The sequence below is a fragment of the Olea europaea genome, unplaced genomic scaffold (assembly GCF_002742605.1).
Source record: "Olea europaea var. sylvestris unplaced genomic scaffold, O_europaea_v1 scaffold567, whole genome shotgun sequence".
NCBI lineage: Eukaryota > Viridiplantae > Streptophyta > Magnoliopsida > Lamiales > Oleaceae > Olea > Olea europaea.
Window position 1 is genome coordinate 17,126 of NW_019264005.1, and position 21,482 is coordinate 38,607.

The 21,482-nt window shown below is 37.8% G+C and overlaps 1 protein-coding gene across 1 annotated transcript in view; it reads left to right on the forward strand.

Moving 5' to 3' along the window:
- Nucleotides 1–21,482, forward strand: part of LOC111389148 (ankyrin-3-like) — a 33,299-nt gene that overhangs the window by 4,120 nt on the left and 7,697 nt on the right. The window contains 4 exon segments of the mRNA XM_023014028.1: nt 5,035–5,310; nt 8,861–8,904; nt 11,277–11,317; nt 13,955–13,977. Of these exon segments, the coding sequence (XP_022869796.1) occupies nt 5,035–5,310; nt 8,861–8,904; nt 11,277–11,317; nt 13,955–13,977 (384 nt within the window).

The window sequence follows — 21,482 nt, forward strand, 5'->3', positions numbered from 1 at the left end:
GTTATTATGTCCCGCGGATGAAGTAAAATTTGATTTCTGTTTCTTATTCAATAGGACAAGGTTATTCTATAAACTCTGAGCATTATGTGCTTTATATTTTAAAGAATAAAGCTCCTATTTGTGCTGGATATTTGATGAATGGTCTTTATATTTTAAATTGTGTCACAAATGAAATAAATGTTTTTTCTACAAACCATGAATGAGTGTCTTACCATACTAGTGATATATATTTATGGCAACTTAGACTTGGACATATTAACCTTAACAGGATACAGAGATTGGCTAGAAATGGTCCACTTAACACACTTAAGGTCGAAACATTGCTAATTTTTTATTCTTATTTGGAGGGTAAAATGACCAAGAGATCTTTTTTGGCAAAAGGACATAGAGCCAAAGAAGTATTGGAACTAGTTCATTCTGATGTATGTGGACCCATGAACATAGAGCCAAAACGAGAGGGCTTATGAGTATTTTATCACTTTTATCAATGACTACTCTAGATTCGGATACATCTACCTAATGACTCGAAAGTCAGATGCTTTTGAAAAAATTAAAGAATATTGGGCTGAGGACGAGAAACATTTAGGTAAGAGTATTAAGACAGTTCGATCAGTTCGAGGTGGTGAATATCTCTCAGGAGAATTTAGAGACTACTTGACAGAAAATGGTATTGTTTCTCATCTGAGTATGCCTAGTATACCCCAATAGAATAGCATTTCAGAAAGAAGAAATAGGGCATTGTTGGACATGGATAGGTCAATGATGAGTTTCACAACTCTAACTACCTCATTTTGGGGATATGCACGAAAACAGTAGCATATGTTCTTAACTTAGTTTCGTCTAAGTCGGTTCCCAAGAGTCTCCTGGAATTATGGAATGGGCGCAAGCCTAGCTTACGCTATATTCGAATTTGGGGATGTCCGGCTCATGTGCTAAAAGGGAAGTCAGAGAAGTTGGAGTCTAGATCAGAGATTTGCCTGTTTGTGGGATACCCTAAAAGTACCAGGGGATATGATTTTTATAGTCCTCTAGATGGGAAAGTCTTTGTTATCACAAATGCTACTTTCCTAGAGGATAAGTATATTAATGAACATCAGTCCAAAAGCAAGGTTGTGTTGGAAGAAATGAGTGGAAGCAATTCCACCCCATCAATTCCTGAAACACAATCTCGTGACGGGCAACCCTTGGTGTCAGAAATACCTAAACAATGTGTTTTGTGTGGGAGAGATGAGTCATCCAATCCCATGAATCAAGTAAACGTTGAAGGTATTGAAAAGGTAATGGAACCACCTAATAGTGATACCAACATTGATACAAGCGTTACAATTCCAAACGATGCCACAGTCCAGGATCCACCGCCCCTTAGACAAAGTTAGAGGTTATCGACCACCTTCTAGGTATTTGTTAGTTGGAGAGTCCAATCAGGCGATCTCCATATAACACGTTGATGACCCGACTTCATAAAAGGAGGCTATAAATGATGTGAATGCAGATTTATGTGTTGAATACTGAAATGGAATCTATGCATTCCAATCAGGTCTGGGAACTTGTAGATGCACCAGAAGGGATAAAACTCATCGGGTGCAAGTGGGTCTATAAGAGAAAGAGAAGAGCATAAGGGAAATTGGAAACTTTCAAAGCAAGACTAGTGGCTAAGGGTTTTACCCAACGAGAAGGTATCGATTACGATGAGACCTTTTCGCCTATGACTATGCTTAAGTTTATCCGGATTCTTTTATCCATTGCAGATCATTTTGATTATGAGGTGTGGCAAATGGATGTCAAGGTCATCTTGAGGAATGTATCGATATGATACAACTAGACGAATTCATAGAATATGTTCATGAAGGCAAAGTTTGCAAGCTTTAGCGATCCATTTATGGGTTGAAGCAAGCATCAAGATCTTGGAACAAAAGATTCGACTAAGTGATTAAGACATATGATTTTGATCAAAACTTTGACTATGTCTATAAAAAAACACAAGAGAAAATTATAATCTTTCTCATGCTTTATGTGGATGATATTCTACTCATTTGAAATGATGTAGGAGCATTATCATCTATGAAAGCGTGGTTGGCCCAACAGTTTTATATGAAGGACTTAGAAGAAGCTAGCTACGTTTTAGGTATTCAGATCTTAAGAGATCGAAAGAACAAGCAGATGCTCTATCCCAAGCTTCATATATTGATAAAATACTTGTCAGATTTGTCATGCAAGATTCCAAGAAAGGTAATTTATCTTTTAGACATGGAATCCAACTCTCTATGGATCAGTCTCCTAAGACTCCTGAAGAGGTAGAACGCATAAGTAGGATACCTTATGCATCGGCAGTTGGTAGTCTCATGTATGCTATGCTGTGTACTAGAGCTGATATTTGTTATGTTGTTGGTATGGTGAGTCGATATCAATCTAACCCTGGATCGGAACACTGGGTGGCTGTAAAGCATATCCTAAAGTATCTTTTCAAGGGACAATGAATTATATGCTAATTTACTCATAACCAGATCATGTTCCAGTGGGTTATACAGATTAAGTCTTCTAGATTGATAAGGACTCTCGTAAGTCTATATCAAGATTACTGTTTACACTTGGTGGTGGGGCCATTATTTGGAGAAGTATCAAGAAATCATGTATTATTGATTTCACCATGGAAGCTGAGTATATAGCAGCTTGTGAAGTCGCTAAGGAAGCGATATGACTAAAAAAATTTCTAACGATTATCGAGGTGGTGTCTACATCTGCACAGCCCTTGACACTATACTGTGATAAGAGTGGGGCAATGAAAAATGCTAAAGAACCAAGGAGTTATCAGAGGGGTAAAAATATTGAACGAAAATATCATCTCTTGAGAGAGATAGTTAATAGATGAGATGTGATTGTCAGTAAAATTGTTACTGTGGATAACCTTACGGATCCATCTACCAAAAGCCTATCAGCTAAGGTTTTCAATGGACATGTACAAAGCATGGGGTTACCAGACATGACACATATACCCTAGGGCAAGTGAGAGATTTGTTGGGTTGTGTGTCCATATAGTATAGTTTTGTTGATGTAAAAATCACAATATTTTTTTATAGTAAATTAAATTATGTTTACTCTATTTATTGCATTTGTTTATTGAGCATGTGAAATTAAAGTGCCTGTGATAACTTGTGATAATATGAGTTGGGTACCTGCGTTGAGAAGTACAATGTGACATAATCTATATTTTGATTATAAATAATTTGTTCACAATTTATGTATAAGGGTTGACATCTTGTATGAAAGGTTGTAGTGTTGACCAATTCACTAATTGAATTTGTGATTTGTCCTTATCGCAGAAATAGTAAAAGGTGACATTAGTACACTTGGAGTGTATTGAACAGACCGCGTGTCGAATTTAATTCTATAGCATGATCATGCGGATAATTAAATTCCACTCGACTGCTGTATATTTCATCTAAATCCCTAGACAGGATTATGTATATCTTTTCACGATTTTAATTTTTCTTTGATTTATCAATGGGTGAGATCAATTCAATTGATCAAATATCTCAGTGAGTTAGGAACTTGAGAATGAGCGAAGTAGATAATATGAATTCGTGTCGGGAACTGTCACCCTAAAAAATGGGTAGAGTGACTGCTTAAATATTTTCTGTTGAACGGTTTAAATCTAAGCTTAGTGCTTAGTGACGGCTAAATTTCGACATCCGTGATTTGTTCACAGGACCGTTGAAAAAAATGAAACTTAAGTAGTGAGAATAATTTGAGGGGCAAAACGATCATTTATGCTCATAGATAATTATCGAATTTTGAACGGGGATAAAATACATATTCGGCAGATTAGAGAAAAGTATTACAGATTTATTGGTTTCTAAGATCTTATATATATTCCAAGAGTTCTTTTTTTTGCCTTTGTGGAAAAAACAATGACTAATAATAAGATTGGGTGGTTTAGGGTCGACTAGACAGGATCTAATTATGGGAACTTGGATAATATATGTCCGATCAGGTCCTGTGATAGCTCCATAGAGTACTGGAACTTAATAACGGCAATTATAATAGTTTTGGACTTAACTGTAATTACAATAAAGTTTTGTACTTGGTTGTAATTACTATGAAAGTTATAAACTTAATTGTATTTGTAATTGTAATTGAAGTTCTAAGACTACACATGCAATTAAATGTAAACTAATTAGAATTGGACTTAAATTAAAACTCCTACTTGGGTTTTAATTAGGACTCTTGTTTGAATGTGGAATTATAATTGTACTAAAATTTTATCATCTTTTTCTCTATAAATAAAGACTAGATGGACAAAAAAATACTACAACATTCATAATTCATAATTTCAAAGAATTCAAAATTAGAGACAGAAAGAGAGAGAATTTTTATTTTCTTGCTTTCTAATTGTCCAATTCAAAAATTAGTTTCTAGATTAATTAAAAAAAAAGGTGGCCACACGGTGATATAGTTTTTGTGTTGGAGAATATCATAGAAGGTTTGAAGGTTTGAAACACCAAAATTCTTGTAATTAAAGGAGCCGGAAGTTCGCCGTTCAGAATCAATTCAAGGTTGATCATCAAGCTTAGGTAAAAGATTAAAATTCTTTAATTATGTTATAACATACACGCGAACATCTAGACGATCATATTTATTGAATTAAAGAAAATTTTTAATTTCTGGTTAATTTCGCTTCCGCATTCCAATACAACCAAGTTTGCCAAATCTAAAAATGAAAAATAAAGAACAGAAATAGGTGATGCGTATGAGTTCCCTCTCTTCAGTGGCAGCCCATGTACTATTTGTTATGTTTCCATACCTCATTGTCTATAGCAAAAATTTGTCATTCATTCTGTCTGTATGTGGCCAACATCCCCTGCACTAATTAAGAATCGAAGGATGAATGTCTCCATCTCTTACAATCTCAGCATTCTTTTACTGAACTAAATTATATTTCAAGTCAATAATAAACGGTATTATGTCTTCTTCCAAAGTTCGTCCTTTTTTAATCTGCAATGACCTATAAATTTTGGCATTTTCCTGGACTGGCAGAGTGTCGGAGCTGATGTGAGCCAGCAACTATTTAAGGGCTTTGCAACAACAGAAGCTGTGAGGAAGGGCCACCTTGAGATCCTAGAGATCTTAGTTAAGGATGGGGCCTCTCAGCCAGCTTGTGAGGAAGCCTTGTTAGAGGCAAGCTTCCATGGGCAAGAAAAATTTGTAGAGATGCTTATGGGATCTGATCTTATTCGACTTCATATTTCCATTCATGCTCTCATCATTGCGTCCTGTAGAGGTTTTGTGGACTTGTTAGATGCTCTCTTGAAGGTAAAAGTTTATTCCAGGTGGCCCATGTAAACTGTTGCATGGATTGCTTGTTATTGATGACCGATGCAACTTGATCAATTATTTACTTTAGGAAAACATAAAAACGATATATTTACAGCAACAATGAACTTAGCTCTGATCCTAATAAATTTGGAGCTGGCCGAATAAATAATTTTGCGCCGTGTTCAATTCACCGTTAAATCTAACAAGATATCCAGTAAAATTTAATCTCTGCCATATCAAACCGCTTCAATTTGGTCTACCTATTTCGCTTTGAACATGTTCCACTAGAATTGCCCCGTTCTAGTAATTAGAGTACAATGAAAAAAGAGCTGCATAGCTAAGATTGACTAATTGGTTAGTTTAAGTATGCAGCGCCAAATTGGCTATTGATTTTTGCCTTTTATTTGTCTAATACCAGGCTGATCTATATATGGCTAACTTCTGATACTTGGCCGTGGGTGTTTATTTATGTTCTCATAGAGCACAATTTTTGTTATATTGATCTAATTGCTACGTAACGGCAGTGTAAAGTGGATTGAAAATGTAGAACCCCAAATAATTTTAAACACCTTAGTGGCAGTAAGACGTGAATATTGGATGACTAAAGTAAACTTCAGATTTTTTGATGTGATCCGGCTTGCGCCTCGAATTATGAAATAATTGATGTATGCTGGCGAGAGATCGAAACCAATATTTGAGCTCAATTTGGGGCCAAAAGGAGTTAATAAAGTTGGAAAAAAGAAGCTCAAGATGGTGAATTCAATTACACCTATTTTACTATGAAATTAGAGAGTTAAAAGGGTTTGAAATTGGAATCATTTCAAGGCTGGGAATGGGAGACAAAATATGGTGGATCAGTTGTGTTAGCCAATGGAAGAGGAAGCAAAGGCAAGCTGGAACACGTGAACTCAAAAATTGGTCAGATTGTCTGCAAGCTATGCGACTGCAACTCGTAAATCCTATGTGATCGCAAACACAATCCCAGGGAATTTAATGGTCGGAACCTACGTAACTATGCGACCGCATGTCCTTCAACTATGCGGTCGCAAGGCAGTGAAACAAGGCAGCATCCCAGATTTTAAGTGCAAGTTACCAATTTTGAGTGAAACTCTATCTTCAGCTGGTGCATTGGGATCCGTTAGTTATTGTTTCCTTTTAGAATAATATATCTTCAATAATTTTATTCCTTCTTCCCATATTTTAGGTGATATTTTTTGCTATTTAAAATTGCTATTTTCCTTTTTATTAGTTTTTAGGGTTTTAGTATAAATAGGATTATTTCATTGCATTTCGAATAAGTTTGATTATGAATTAATGAGAGATTTTCCTCTTCGAAGCTTTGCTTCAAATTTATCTTGTTCATTAAATTGAATGGGACGAACATATCAAGACTAATCATCTTGTGGCGTTCAAAATATCGGATTGAATCATTGAATTGTGTAATCAAGGGGTCTTTTGTGTTAACGTTACCGTTGAGTTTTTTGGTTCATCTTTTATAGGTTCAAATCCACAATCCGGGTGTGATTTCTTCAATCGTGTGATCAAGAGGTCCTTCAAGCAACATTCTTTTTGGGTTGCTCGGTTCACTATTTTGGGGTTAGATCCACAAATCTTGGTCATATTGGCGCTCTTGGGATCCGATTCAATATCCTATGGGTTCGATTGCAACCTTACTGATCAGGTTCGCATCATTTTTAGTCTCATTTGAGACCCATTTACGACATAGAAAACAGATTTTCACCTATAAATAAGCCCCAATGCATACACATTTTTCACAACAAAACAAAAGCTTCTAATCATAAAAGAGAGGATTTTCAAGTCTAGAAAAAAGAGAAATGAGAGGGAGGAAAATTAGTTTTTCCTAGAAGTTTTGGTGCTATCAAGAAGTGTTTTCCAAGCATCAATTCTAAACGGAGTGTTTTTTTTTTTTAAATCAAAGGAGTGCATTTTTCAATAAGGTTCAAAACATCAATCAAGGTAGGTAGAGGTGCAAAGTGTTAATTCGTGTTAAGTTATAAGTTTATAGCAAATGAAGATTTATGTTAATGTTTGTATGTCTAATGGTACCTTCGGTACGGTATACACCTCCATGTCTAATGGTACCTTCAAGTACGGCATGTACTTCTGGTCGAGGCGTCATGTTAAGCCATGACTTTATGTGTTTGGGATTCTACCAGAAATCCCACTATGAAAAGGTTTCTAAAGTTACAGTTTTGAAATGTATAGTTTGATCACGAACGCACCGATGATATCTATTGAGTTTTTTTTAACTCACGGGTTTAACCCCTTCTCTACAGATTGATATGATTTTATCTTGGACTTGGATGATGGAAAAGATGGAGAGTGGTGCAATGAGCCCATGGAAAAATCCGGTGAACCAGTTATTTAGATTTATTTTTGTGAACGTTTTCAATGTTATTTCTTTAAAGTATTTAAATAACGCTGAACGCAAGAACAAGTTGTGTTTTCTTCAAATAAATTATGTTCCGTTATTTTTTTATTCAGTGTTTTATTTAAAGTATTCGAAAGATTGTTGTTAAAATTATCATTGTAAAAATTAAGCTTCCGCTAAAACATATTCTCTTATGACTAAACCACCGGTTAGTTAAGTAAAGTAAGTAGCATTTCGGTCCACAAGGGTTTGGGGCATTACAGCGTGGTATCAGAACACGGTTAAGCCGATTTGTAGACCAAGTATTTTTTTTTTAAAAAAAGGGTTTAGCCGGTTATGTAGACCAAGTATATTTTATTTTTTTTAAAAATGAAAAAGTCTAAGATACTTCATAGCATCTTGCATCCATCCATCAATCTCATCCTACGGCCCAGATATGTTCAAAGTTAATGTTTACATAAAAAGACTATGTTATGATGTTTTACGATGTTATGGTACAACTTATGCTTATTTTCAAAGATATACTATGCCAGTTAGAAATAATTTGAAAGATGTGTTTTTTTAAAGATACGCATTAGGCTAGAATTTACAGGTAGAATGTTATGTAACAGTAGCCATTTTTCCAAGAGTAAAGAAAAAGTGTATGATATGTGAAAATGCAACAGATATGGCTCATAGAACAACTTGGGCATATAGAGGAGCATTGAACCGTAGAATCGCCATTCAGTTCTATGAGAATTACGTGACTGATCTGCTCCGTCCACTTGACGAACATATACATGAAGTCTATGAGAGATGCATGACAGCGGTGAATGCTGGAATGGAGATAACGCATATTGAGGCTATAAATAACCTCATACACTCCCTTCCACCTCAATGGGGAGATATGGGAGTCACGATTAGGGATGTAATGCGAGAGGAGCACCCAAATAAATTTCAGTTTGAAGTGTATTGCCAATCACTCCTAGACCGATGGAGGGAAAACTTAGAACCTCAACCGGAGATAGTAATTGAACTTGATGAAGAAGAAGAGCCTGAAGAAGGGAATGATCCTGAGCCCGAGCCACAGGTTGAGATGGACATAGAATCCGGACCTGAGGCAGAAGACTCCTCTGGAGATGAGGCTCCACCAAAGAAGATTCGTAGAACATATAGGGATTAGATTTAAATCCTTGTGACAACTTCCTTTATGTCAAGAAATAAAACTTTTTCTTTGTTAGAATTCGAAGTATAAAACTAATAAGAGCCATACGTTTTGTCTAAAGGAAAATGGCCCGTGCAAACCAAACCAACTTGATAAGAGATCTCCTCCAAGCGGTCCAAGACCTTGGCAGGCAAAACCCGAACCAGGCGCAACCCCTACCACTAGCTCCTAATGCTCCTCCAACCCATGCTTCAGTGGTCGAGCAATTTAGAAGACACAAGCCCACTACCTTCAATGGAATAGCTGATCCACTTGCAGCCGAGGAGTGGCTTCGCAAGTTGAAGAGAATATTCCGATTAATAGGGTGCACAGATGCCCAGAAGGTCCAGTGTGTTGAGTTTATGTTCTCCGGTAATGCAAGCCACTGGTAGGACTCGATGTCAAGGACGAGGACCCCAGAGCAACAAGCAAAATTGACTTGGGAGCGATTTAAAGAGGAAGTAATGGACAAGTACTTCCCACAGTCTGATGCGAACCCGATCAGCAAGGTTGCAATCGAACCCACAGGATATTGAATCGGATCCCAAGAACGCAAATGTGACCAAGGTTTATGGATCTAACCCCAAAATAGTGAACCAAGCAACCTAACAAGAACGTTGCTTGAGAGACCTCTTGATCACACGATTGAAGAAATCAAACTCGGATTGTGGATTTGAACCAATAAAAGATGAACCAAAAAACCCAACGGTAACGTTGACGCGAAAGACCCCTTGATTACACAATTCAATGATTCAATCCGATATTTTGAACGCCACAAGATGATTAGTCTTGATAAGTTCGCCCCATTCAATTTAGTGAACAAGATAAATTTGAAGCAAAGCTTCAAATAGGAAAATCTCTCATTAATTCATAATCAAACTTATTCCAATGAATTATAAAACTCCTATTTATGCTAAAGAATATAAAACCTAATTTAAAAAGGAATAAACTCCTAAAATATTGTAAAATATGAAATTAGAGTCCTAATAATATTAAAGTTACCAAAAATAAGAAATTGACTCAAAACAAATCTTCTCGCGCGGAAAGGAAATTTTCTGGCCAAAAATCACCTATGCGACCGCGACGTGTATTTAGCTGCGGTCGCATGGCATATGGACTGCTGCCCATGAAATCCCTGCACCCTCTCATGCGGCCGCACGGTGGTTTTAACCATGTGGTCGCATGGTTACTTGGTTTTTGCTCCAAACTCGATTTTCTTCCAACAACTTGACTCAATTGGTTTTCATCCTTCAACCTCAATACAAATTCTGGACTTTGGCTCGTTGACTCCACCATATCGAAATCCATAACTCGACCATGCATTTATGCGGGTTTGTTGGCCCGAACGAAGCTTGAATCTTGTCCTTAGGTTCCCTCCAACATACATCAAATCCTTGGTTGTTTGGCGCCCAAGCCGAATCACATCATCCCCTCTTTCTTGGAAAGGATTCGACCTCGAATCCAAACATTGATCAACCAAATTGTAGCCTTTGCTTCCGATCATTGCAAGCACGTGAAATGGTCCACCGCCTCTTGGATGATACTTGGACCTCTTTTGAATACGAATCCTCCTCTTGCATATAAAAACCCAATCTCTTTCACATAGATCAAAGTGCACTCGTCTCGGCCGCTTCCTTTTGTAAGTTTGAGATGCTCCAAATAGAACTTCAATTGTTAAATCGCCTTGCTTTTTCCTTGTCCCCTCTCGCCTAGGCAATTTTAAAACTGATACTTCGAATGGCTTCATCTTTCCCAGCATTTCACCTTGGCATTTCAAGCCAGTGCATATGAACTCCTTCCATGGCAACTTTTGTAACTCTTCGGGGATCACAAATTCAACTAAGGGCAATAAAGGCATTTCCAAGCTAAGATACGGTTGTTGATTAATTTCTCCCACAATTTGATATCCAATGCCCGGGTTATATGGAATCCCAATTGGCTCGTTGTCATGGACTAAGTCCTCGGTAGCCTACAAAATAGGAATATCTAAAATAGGGAGAGAATTATTAGTTTCTGATAAAGCCTCCTCAACTCTACTCTTATGTTCATCCAAGCTCACTTCCATCACTTCCTTTACCTCCGAAGACCCTACTCCATTTTCCACTTGTAGGTCCACTTCTAATTTAGCCAATTCACCCATTTCACACTCTATTTTCTTTTCACTTTCTTGGGGCTCATCTTCTTTTTTCTCACAATTAACCACCTCACACTTTTCTCTCGAACTCTCTTTTTGTGGAATATTTGTCTCACCCTTTTTTCCTCAATCTACTCTTTGCATTATTTTGTACCGTGCATTGATCCTCATATGCTTGTCGCGGTGTCAACGATACAAGCTTAATATTTCTCCCATCCTTGGTAAAGCTATAGCGATTCATGACTCCATCATACCTCGCCTTCCTATCACACTTCCATGGTCTGCCCAACAAAATGTGACAAGCATGTAATGGAATGACATCACGCAACATTTCATCGTGGTACCTCCCAAGTGAGAAACTTAACTTCACTTGCCTACATACTCTAACCACTCCACATTCATCCAACCACGACAACTTATAAGGTTTTGGATGTACCAACGTTTCCAACTCTAATAATTCCACAACCATATTGCTAACAGAATTAGTGAAACAATCTCCATCAATAATTAAACTACATACCTTGTCTTCAACATTGCATCTAGATTGAAAGATCCTTCCCCATGATTGCTCCACATTATCCAATTTGATTGGTGTATTGATAATATGCTTCAACACACTTGTTTTTCCCACGGCCGGGTTGTCAAGTTCATCAACAATATTTCTTCACCGCTTTTCAATCATATCCATCCTATTTCCCAAATCCATCATCTTCTCAAATCGCCGCATCATCCTTTTCGACATTTTATCTCTCAATTTATTTTCCGCCTCACAAATTTCACTCGAAATCTAGGCTTTTGCCCTCTAATAAGCTCACAACTCCGCCTTTTACCGCTCAAACTTCCTCCAAGGTGCTTCAAGAACAATCAAAAACTCAACCAGGAATTATTCTCGCAGAATTCAAACCAAGTGAGATTTTTTTGACCTTAAAGACTCAAGATAATTTAGGGATAGATTTTTTTTTAATCTGGATGAATAGTACCGGAATGAACAGTAAATTTTTTTAAAAAAAATTGACGTGAACAGTAAAAAAAGAATTTTTTTTAACTCTTTGGATAGGAAAATTAAAGACAAAACTGACGCAACAAACGGAAGTGGATTTGGACACAAATTGAATCCAAAAACAACTTCTGAATTTTTTTTGAAATTTTTTTGGATCAAAGACTCAAAATATTAACTGACTCGAAGAACAGCAAGAAAATGAAAACTGACTCAACAAAGATTTTTAAAAAAAGATATAACCTTGATCTTGGTGCCTAAAGCTTTGATACCGAATGATGCGAACCCGATCAGTAAGGTTGCAATCGAACCCACAGGATATTGAATCGGATCCCAAGAACGCCAATATGACCATGGTTTATGGATCTAATCCCAAAATAGTGAACCAAGCAACCCAACAAGAACGTTGCTTGAAATACCTCTTGATCACACGATTGAAGAAATCACACCCGAATTGTGGATTTGAACCAATAAAAGACGAACCAAAAAAATCAACGGTAACGTTGACGCGAAAGACCCCTTGATTACACAATTCAATGATTCAATCTGATATTTTGAACGCCGCAAGATGATTAGTCTTTATAAGTTCCCCCATTCAATTTAGTGAACAAGATAAATTTGAAGCAAAGCTTCGAAGAGGAAAATCTCTCATTAATTCATAATCAAACTTATTCCAAAGAATCATAAAACTCCTATTTATGCTAAAGAATATAAAACCTAATTTAAAAAGGAATAAACTCCTAAAATATTGTAAAACACGAAATTAGAGTCCTAATAATATTAAAGTTACCAAAAATAAGAAATTGACTCAAAACAAATCTTCTCGCACGAAAAAGGAAATTTTCTGGTCAAAAATCACCTATGCGATCGCGACGTGTATTTAGCTGCGGTCGCATGGCATATGGACTACTGCCCATGAAATCCCTGCACCCTCTCATGCAGCCGCACGGTGGTTTTAACCATGCGGTCGCATGGTTACTTGGTTTTTGCTCCAAACTCGATTTTCTTCCAACAACTTGATTCAATTGGTTTTCATCCTTCAACCTCAATACAAAACCTGGACTTTGGCTCGTTAACTCCACCATATCGAAATCCATAACTTGACCATGCATTTATAAGGGTTAGTTGGCCCGAACGAAGCTTGAATCTTGTCTTTAGGTTCCCTCCAACATACATCAAATCCTTGGTCGTTTGGCGCCCATGCCGAATCACATCATAGTATTTGAGGGATCACAAAGAAAGTGAATTTCTCCAACTCAAGCAAAGGACTAAGTCCCTGACTGAGTATGAAAGGAAGTTTGACCAACTTTCAAGTTATGCTCTACATCTGGTGGATACGGAGGACAAGAATGTCTGGAGGTTTGAATAAGGGTTGAACCCAGATATAAGCATGATACTTATATCCTATCGTTTCACCTCATACCGTGAAATGCTGGAAAGAGCTCATGCTATCTGGTACCAGAAGACTAGCGCTGAGCAATATAGTCAACTGTTCAATCAACTGGACAATGGCTATATGGGTAAAAGGAAATGGAATGGCCAGGACAAGGGAAAGGGAAAGGGCAAGTGGCAGAACAAGAAAGTTAATGGCGGAGCAAATGCCAACAAGAGCATTGTGCCAGTTATAGAGCCATGTCCTAAGTGTGGAAAGACGCATTGTGGCGTGTGTTTGTAAGGGAAGAATGTCTGTTTCAGATGTGGCAAGCTAGGGCATATTTTTAAGGATTGCCCCACATTTACCTCGAAGAAGGATGATAACAATGACCAGAACCAAAAAGGGAAAGCACGAGTTTTTGCAATGACTCAGAAAGATGCAGAGGAAAACTCGAACGTCATAGCAGGTACTTTATTAATAGCCAATACGCCTGCTTATGTATTGTTTGATTCAGGAGCCACACACTCCTTTGGATCGACAACTTTTATGGCTAAATCTAGTATTACCTGTGATAAGTCGAAAGGTACATTAGAGGTTAGCATTCCTTCAGGCAACCCTTTGAGTACTGATAGAATAGTCAAATTAGTAAGTATTGAAGTTGAGGGAAAACCAATGGAAGTGAACCTATACATGATAGAAATGAAGGATTTTGATGTAAAACTAGGCATGGACCACCATCCGATATAAGGAAAGGGAGGTATCATTTCAAGAACCAGGAGAGGAACCATTTTCATTCCTTGGAATGAAGACGAAACCCCTTATTCGACTAGTATCGGCTTTACAAGTTGAGAAGATGTTGAGAAAAGAAACATGTCAAGGATATTTAGTAAACATCTCAGGAGGGAAACAGGAGACGATAAAGGTTGAAGACGTACGAATAGTACGGGAATTCGTAGATTTGTTTTCAGAAGATCTATCTGGTATTCCACCAGATAGGCAAGTGGATTTCGCCATAGACCTAATTCTCGGAGCGGCACCAGTGTCAAAAGCCCCATACCGAATGGCCCCGAAGGAACTACAAGAGTTAAAAAAGAAGTTGCAAGAACTCCTAGATATGGGCTTTATACGGCCAAATATATCTCCATGGGGTGCGCCGGTGTTGTTCGTGAAGAAAAAGGATGGAAGCATGAGGATGTGCATCAATTATAGGGAGTTAAATCGATTAACTATCAAGAATAAGTACCCACTCCCGAGAATCGAGGATCTGTTAGATCAACTGAAATGAGTTAAGGTATTTTCCAAGATCGACTTACGATCGAGATACTATCAATTGAAAGTAAAGTCAAAGGATATACCCAAGACTGCTTTCAGAACTTGTTATGGACACTACGAGTTTACAGTGTTGCCGTTTGGGTTAACCAATGCACCTGCAATGTTCATGGACCTGATGAATCGTGATTTCATCAGTACTTGGATAAATTTGTCATAATCTTCATTGATGACATTCTGATATATTCCAAGAGTAAGGAGCAACATGAAGAGCACCTAAGAATAGCATTAGAGGTATTACGCAAGGAGAAGTTGTATGCCAAATTCAAGAAGAGTGAGTTTTGGCTTGAACGAGTTGGATTTCTTGAACATATAGTCACTGCCCAAGGGATTGAGGTAGATCCAGCGAAAGTGGAAGCAGTAACCAACTGGAAAGCACCAACTAATGCTGGTGAGGAACGGAGCTTTCTAGGATTAGCAGGATATTATCGAAAATTTATAGAAGGATTCTCCAAAATAACTGGACCAATGACGCAGCTTACAAGGAAGGGAGTAAAATTCCAATGGACGAATAAATGTGAACAAAGTTTCCAAGAACTTAAACAGAGGTTGATATCAGCACCCGTGTTAACAATCCCTGAGGGTATGGAAGGGTTTGTTATATACAATGATGCATCCAAGCAAGGATTGGGATGTGTGCTGATGCAGAATGGAAAAGTGATAGCCTATGCATCAAGACAATTGAAGAAATATGAGCAAAACTATCCAACACATGATTTAGAACTTGCGACGGTAGTACACGCCTTGAAAATATGGTGACACTACTTGTATGGAGGGAAGTGCGATATCTACACAGATCACAAGAGTCTCAAATATTTATTCACACAGAAGGAATTGAATATGCGACAAAGATGATGGTTGGAATTGGTAAATGATTACGATTGTACTATTCATTACCATCCAGGTAAGGCTAATGTTGTGTCCGACACCTTAAAGTAGAAAATCGATGGGACAGTTGGCGTCACTACCCACTTTTCAAATGGAGTTAGTCAAGGGCTTGGAAAAGTTGCAGATCGAAGTGGTTACCATACCTGGACAAGTCACTGCTTGTCAATCAGCTTTGATAATTTGACCTACTCTTAGAGATCGTATTATAGAGACATAAGGTAATGACCTATTCTTGTTGAAGATCAAGAATGAAATTGGTACTGATAAAAGAAAGGATTTTGGAATAGCTTCGGATCAGGCACTGATGTTTAAGGGGAGAATTTGTGTGCCTAAGGACAAAACCTTGAGAAACGAGATATTGAAAGAGGCCCATTCCACCCCGCACACCGTACATCCCGGTGGTACGAAAATGTATCGAGACCTTCGAGATATATTTTGGTGGAGAAATATGAAAAGAAGTATGGGGTTGTACGTGGAAAATTGAATGATATGTCAACAAGTTAAGGCAAAACACCAAAAACCGGCTAGATTGTTAAATCCACTGGACATACCCGAATGGAAATGGAAAAATAACATAATGGACTTTGTGGTTGGATTCTCAAAGTCAGCAAGAGGAAACAACGCTGTATGGGTAATAGTGGATCGATTAACAAAGTCAGCTTATTTTTTTCAGTGAAAATGACATTCAGTTTAGACCAATTGACACAGTTGTTCATTGAGGTTGTGAGATTACACGGCATACCTGTGTCCACTGTGTCTGATAGAGACCCAAGGTTCACGTCCAAATTTTGGAAAAGTCTATAAGGAGCTATGGGAACGAAACTGAACTTTAGTGCAGCATATCACCCTCAGTCCGATGGTCAATCTGAAAGGACCATCCAAACTTTAGAAGACATGCTGAAAGAATGTGTTTTGGATCTAGGGGTAGTTGGTAGTCATACATACCCCTAGTAGAATCCACATATAATAACAGCTTCCAAGCAACTATCGAGATGACACCGTACGAAGCTATCTATGGTAGAAGATGTAGGTCCCCTGTTCATTGGGATGAAGTCAGGACAAAGAGAGTTTTGGGACCAGAAATAGTTGAAAGGACAGTTGAGACAATCAATAAGATTCGTGCAAGGATAAAGGCAGTACAAGATTGATAGAAGAGCTATCCGGATACAAGGAGGAAGGATTTAGAATTCAAAGTTGGAGAAAAAGTGTTTCTGAAAGTGGCACCAATGAAAGGTGTACTTAGGTTTGACAAGAAAGGAAAGCTATGACCCCGCTATATCGGACCATTCAAGATACATGATAGGGTTGAAAATGTAGCCTATCGATTAGCTCTCCCACCTGGATTATCGGCAACGCACAACGTGTTCCATGTATCAATGATCAAGAAATACGTGCATGATCCTAATCATGTAGTGAACTATCAGTCCATGGAAGTACAAAAGGACTTATCCTATGAAGAGTTACCAATTAGGATATTGGATCGAAAGGTGCATAAACTAAAGAACAAAGAAATTCAATTGGTTAAAATACAATGGAATAATCATGAAATAAAAAAGGCCACTTGGGAAGGGGAAGGGGAAGAGGAAGCCAAAAATAAGTATCCAACACTATTCGCCCAATCAGAAGGTAAATTTTGATGAGGAAATTTTAATTAAGGTGTGGGGGATGTAGAACCCCAAATAATTTTAAACACCTTAGTGGCACTAAGACATGAATATTGGATGGCTAAAGTATACTTCAGATTTTTAGTCTCATTTGAGACCCATTTACGACATCAAAGTTGGCGCAAACACTGACACTTCCGTCGCTCAATCTTTCTGCTAATTTTAAAGCGACGTTGAAAGCTGTCCATTCCGAGATTCTCTCTTTGCTGGCCAAAAATGTTGAACTGAAGGCCAAAAGTACTCAATATCTTCGTGTTGTATCTGAAAGAGAGTCTCTGCTTCTGGAGATCAACAAAGCTGAGGACGAATTGAAAGAAATCTCTTCCGAAGTTATGATTGAAGACTCTTTGATGACCAGTTTGGCTGCACAGATGAAGGTGCTTCAAGCAAGGATGGACGACTGCAAGGCGAGAATGGCTGCTAAAAAACATAAAACCTCCCAAGGAATTGAGCTAATCAAGTCTTTGGTCGAGCAGTACAAGAAGATGGAGGTTGATGATGATTTTGTGGCTGAATTGAATGTCACTTCTTCTCAGCAGAGCGAGGATTGGGGGAGACTTAGGGAAAGAATTCGTTCAGTCTAGGGCGAATTGTAATTAAGACATCTAATGCCTTAACTTTTCTTTTTGTAACTTCGTATTAATTTTTCCCTTGTAATCTCGTACTGATGTCCATTGGTAATTCTGAACATACCAGCAGCCATTATCATTAATGAATGATTAATTTGTCTTCTTGTGTATTTATTGACGTTATCTTTAATCGTCAACCCCCCAAACATTTAACTGCTTTATGCTAAGATTCACGCACATTTTTCTCTTGGTATTTCTGTCTCTTTTCTCAAGACTTCGGGCCATTTGATTCCAGTTACTAGGCACGAATGTGGCTGTTCATATTCTCTCTTCACCTTCACGCCTCTATAAATGTACTTATATTCCACACCTGTCATTTTCATTTCCATTCTCTTCTTCAAAATAAATTTGCTGCCATTGTTTGGCATTCGGACAATCAATCCAAAACCTTCATCTTCCATAAAGATGGATTGTTTGGTCCGCCCATTTTACTACTTGTCTTTATATCACCTTTGGTATGGGAGATATAGGAAATATTTTTTGGCCAGCAGCGAAGTTTTTCCCATCAAAGTTCTTCCCATCGTAAGGAGCTTCAAGCAAGGATGGACGACTGCAAGGCGAGAATGGCTGCTAAAAAACATAAAACCTCCCAAGGAATTGAGCTAATCAAGTCTTTGGTCGAGCAGTACAAGAAGATGGAGGTTGATGATGATTTTGTGGCTGAATTGAATGTCACTTCTTCTCAGCAGAGCGAGGATTGGGGGAGACTTAGGGAAAGAATTCGTTCAGTCTAGGGCGAATTGTAATTAAGACATCTAATGCCTTAACTTTTCTTTTTGTAACTTCGTATTAATTTTTCCCTTGTAATCTCGTACTGATGTCCATTGGTAATTCTGAACATACCAGCAGCCATTATCATTAATGAATGATTAATTTGTCTTCTTGTGTATTTATTGACGTTATCTTTAATCGTCAACCCCCCAAACATTTAACTGCTTTATGCTAAGATTCACGCACATTTTTCTCTTGGTATTTCTGTCTCTTTTCTCAAGACTTCGGGCCATTTGATTCCAGTTACTAGGCACGAATGTGGCTGTTCATATTCTCTCTTCACCTTCACGCCTCTATAAATGTACTTATATTCCACACCTATCATTTTCATTTCCATTCTCTTTTTCAATACCAATTTGCTGCCATTATTTGGCATTTTGACAATCGATCCAAAACCTTCGTCTTCCATGGAAATAGATCATTTGATCCATCCATTTTGCCATCTTTTTTTATGTCACCTTTGGTATGGGAGATATAGGAAACATTCTTTGGCCAGCAAAGTTCTTCCCATTGTCTCCATGTTCCTTACAAGGAGTTCGATGATGGAAGACAATTTTTGAGGATGCCTGCAAGCCACCTTGCTTGCTGAGAGTGCTTCTCAGCCTTCTTGCCCATTCTTGCAGCGATGCATTTAGGAAGGCGATATGAGGGTGCTTCTTCTTCCCTTCTGCTTGCTGAGAGTGTTTCTCGGTCTCTCTGCTTGCCTTTGCAGCAGTGCGATCAGGATGGAAATCAAGACTAGTTCACCCTCTTACTCGGCAATCAACTGGGAGATCAGTTCACTCTTAATCATAGCTTATAGAGCATTTAGTATTTTGTATTTTGCAACTTTGTAATGAACGTTTGATAATAAAGAAATTTATTTGAACGTATTTCACTCTGGCCCTTTTTTATCTACGATCGTTCAACGCGATTTGGTTACGCTTTTATTTGTTCACTTTCCCATAAGGTAGGAACATATTTTTTTTAAATATTTGCCATTAATGAACCTCATATTCTTGATGCCATCTAAATCTTCCAAATGATAGGCTCCATTAGGCAACACATTATTTACTTTATATGGCCTTCCCAATTTGGTGACCACTTGCCATACTTTGGATCCTTGCCATCCAAAGGGAGTATTGTTTTTCAAATCAATTCACCCAGGCTGAACGACTTAGCTATAGCTTTTTTATTATAGAACTTAGCTATTCTTCATTTTTAAACTTGCAATCTATCTAGGACGTCCAACTTTAATTTGTCCAACTCCAATAAATTTTGAACTAGTGATTCGGTATACTCATCATCACTTAACTTATGTTGCAAACACACTCTGATCGATTGCACGTTAATTTCCATAGGCAAAACGGCCTCTTGTCCATAAGTAAGTTGGAAAGGAGCGATTTTGGTACTTGACCAAGGCGACGTTCTATAAGCCCATAAGGCTTTGTTTAGACATTCGTGCTAATTCCTGGCGTTTTCATCTATTATTTTCCTTATGATATTTTTTAGAATCTTATTAGAAGATTCTTCTTATCTGTTGGATTGAGCGTAATATGGTGTGAAGTTCACTAATTTAACTCCAAACTCACTCAAGAATTTATTCACTCGATCCCCATTTAAAGATGTTCCGTGATCTACCATCAAAATTTATGGAATTCCAAATCTATAAATAATATGATCACGAATAAATTCTATGACATTTTTTTGGGTGATTTCCTTTAAAGGTATCGCTTCTACCCACTTAGTGAAATAATCAGTTGCAACTATAATAAAGGTATGTTACTTGGACGATGGGGGATAAATCTTCCCTATCAAGTCTATCGCCCAACCCTTAAACGGCCAAAGTTTGATAATAGGTGTCATCTCTCGTGCTGGCGCCCTTTGTATTGGACCATACTTTTGGCATGCTACACAACTCTTTACATACTGAACGCATGATTCTCCCATCTTTGGCCAAAAATATCCATTCCTAATAATTAACCTTCTCATCCTTTGGCCAGCTTGTTGAGCTCCACATATCCCTTCGTGCACTTTAACCATGATCGTTCTGACTTCTTGCAAACTTACACATTTTAGCAATATACCATCAGAGTGTTTCTTAAACAACTCTTCATCTATCAGTGTATAGTATAGCAAACACAACTTTATTTTTCTACTATCTACTTTATTAGGTTCTTTAAGGAACCTTTTAATCTCTGCCCTCCAATCTATTGCATCTCCATCTTGTATGCAATGAATTTCAATCGTTCTCGCCCTTCTTTGGATCATGGGCAATATTGTTCCATACTCACAAGTAGACTTCCAATATAAAACCTTTGAGTACCCTGAGGCCATCTGGGCCAATTCGTTTGCTACGTCATTATATATCCTATTAACATATTGAAGCTCTATTTAGTCGAATTCTTCCAACAACTCTTGGCCGATTTCATACTGATTTATAATGGAATCACTTTGGCATTTAAAATCACCAATCAATTGGTGAATTACCAATTGAGAATCGCCTCTAATGATCACATTCTTTACCCCTATATCTATCATTAATTCTAGGCCCATGATTAAGGCTTCGTACTCGGCCTGATTGTTGGTGCACATCCTGTCCAAAGTGAATGCGAACTTGTAACAAATCCCTAAAGGATTTATCAATGCTACTCCTACTCCTGCACCTTCAGAGGTTTTCGATCCATCGAAATATAAAACCCAAGGTTTTAATTCGAATGGATTGATTTCTAACTCAATTTCTTCAGGCATATCAAGGCATGGATGATCGGCCAGAAAGTTACCCAAAGCCTGATTTTTGACTGCCTTTTGGGGCATGTATTGTATTT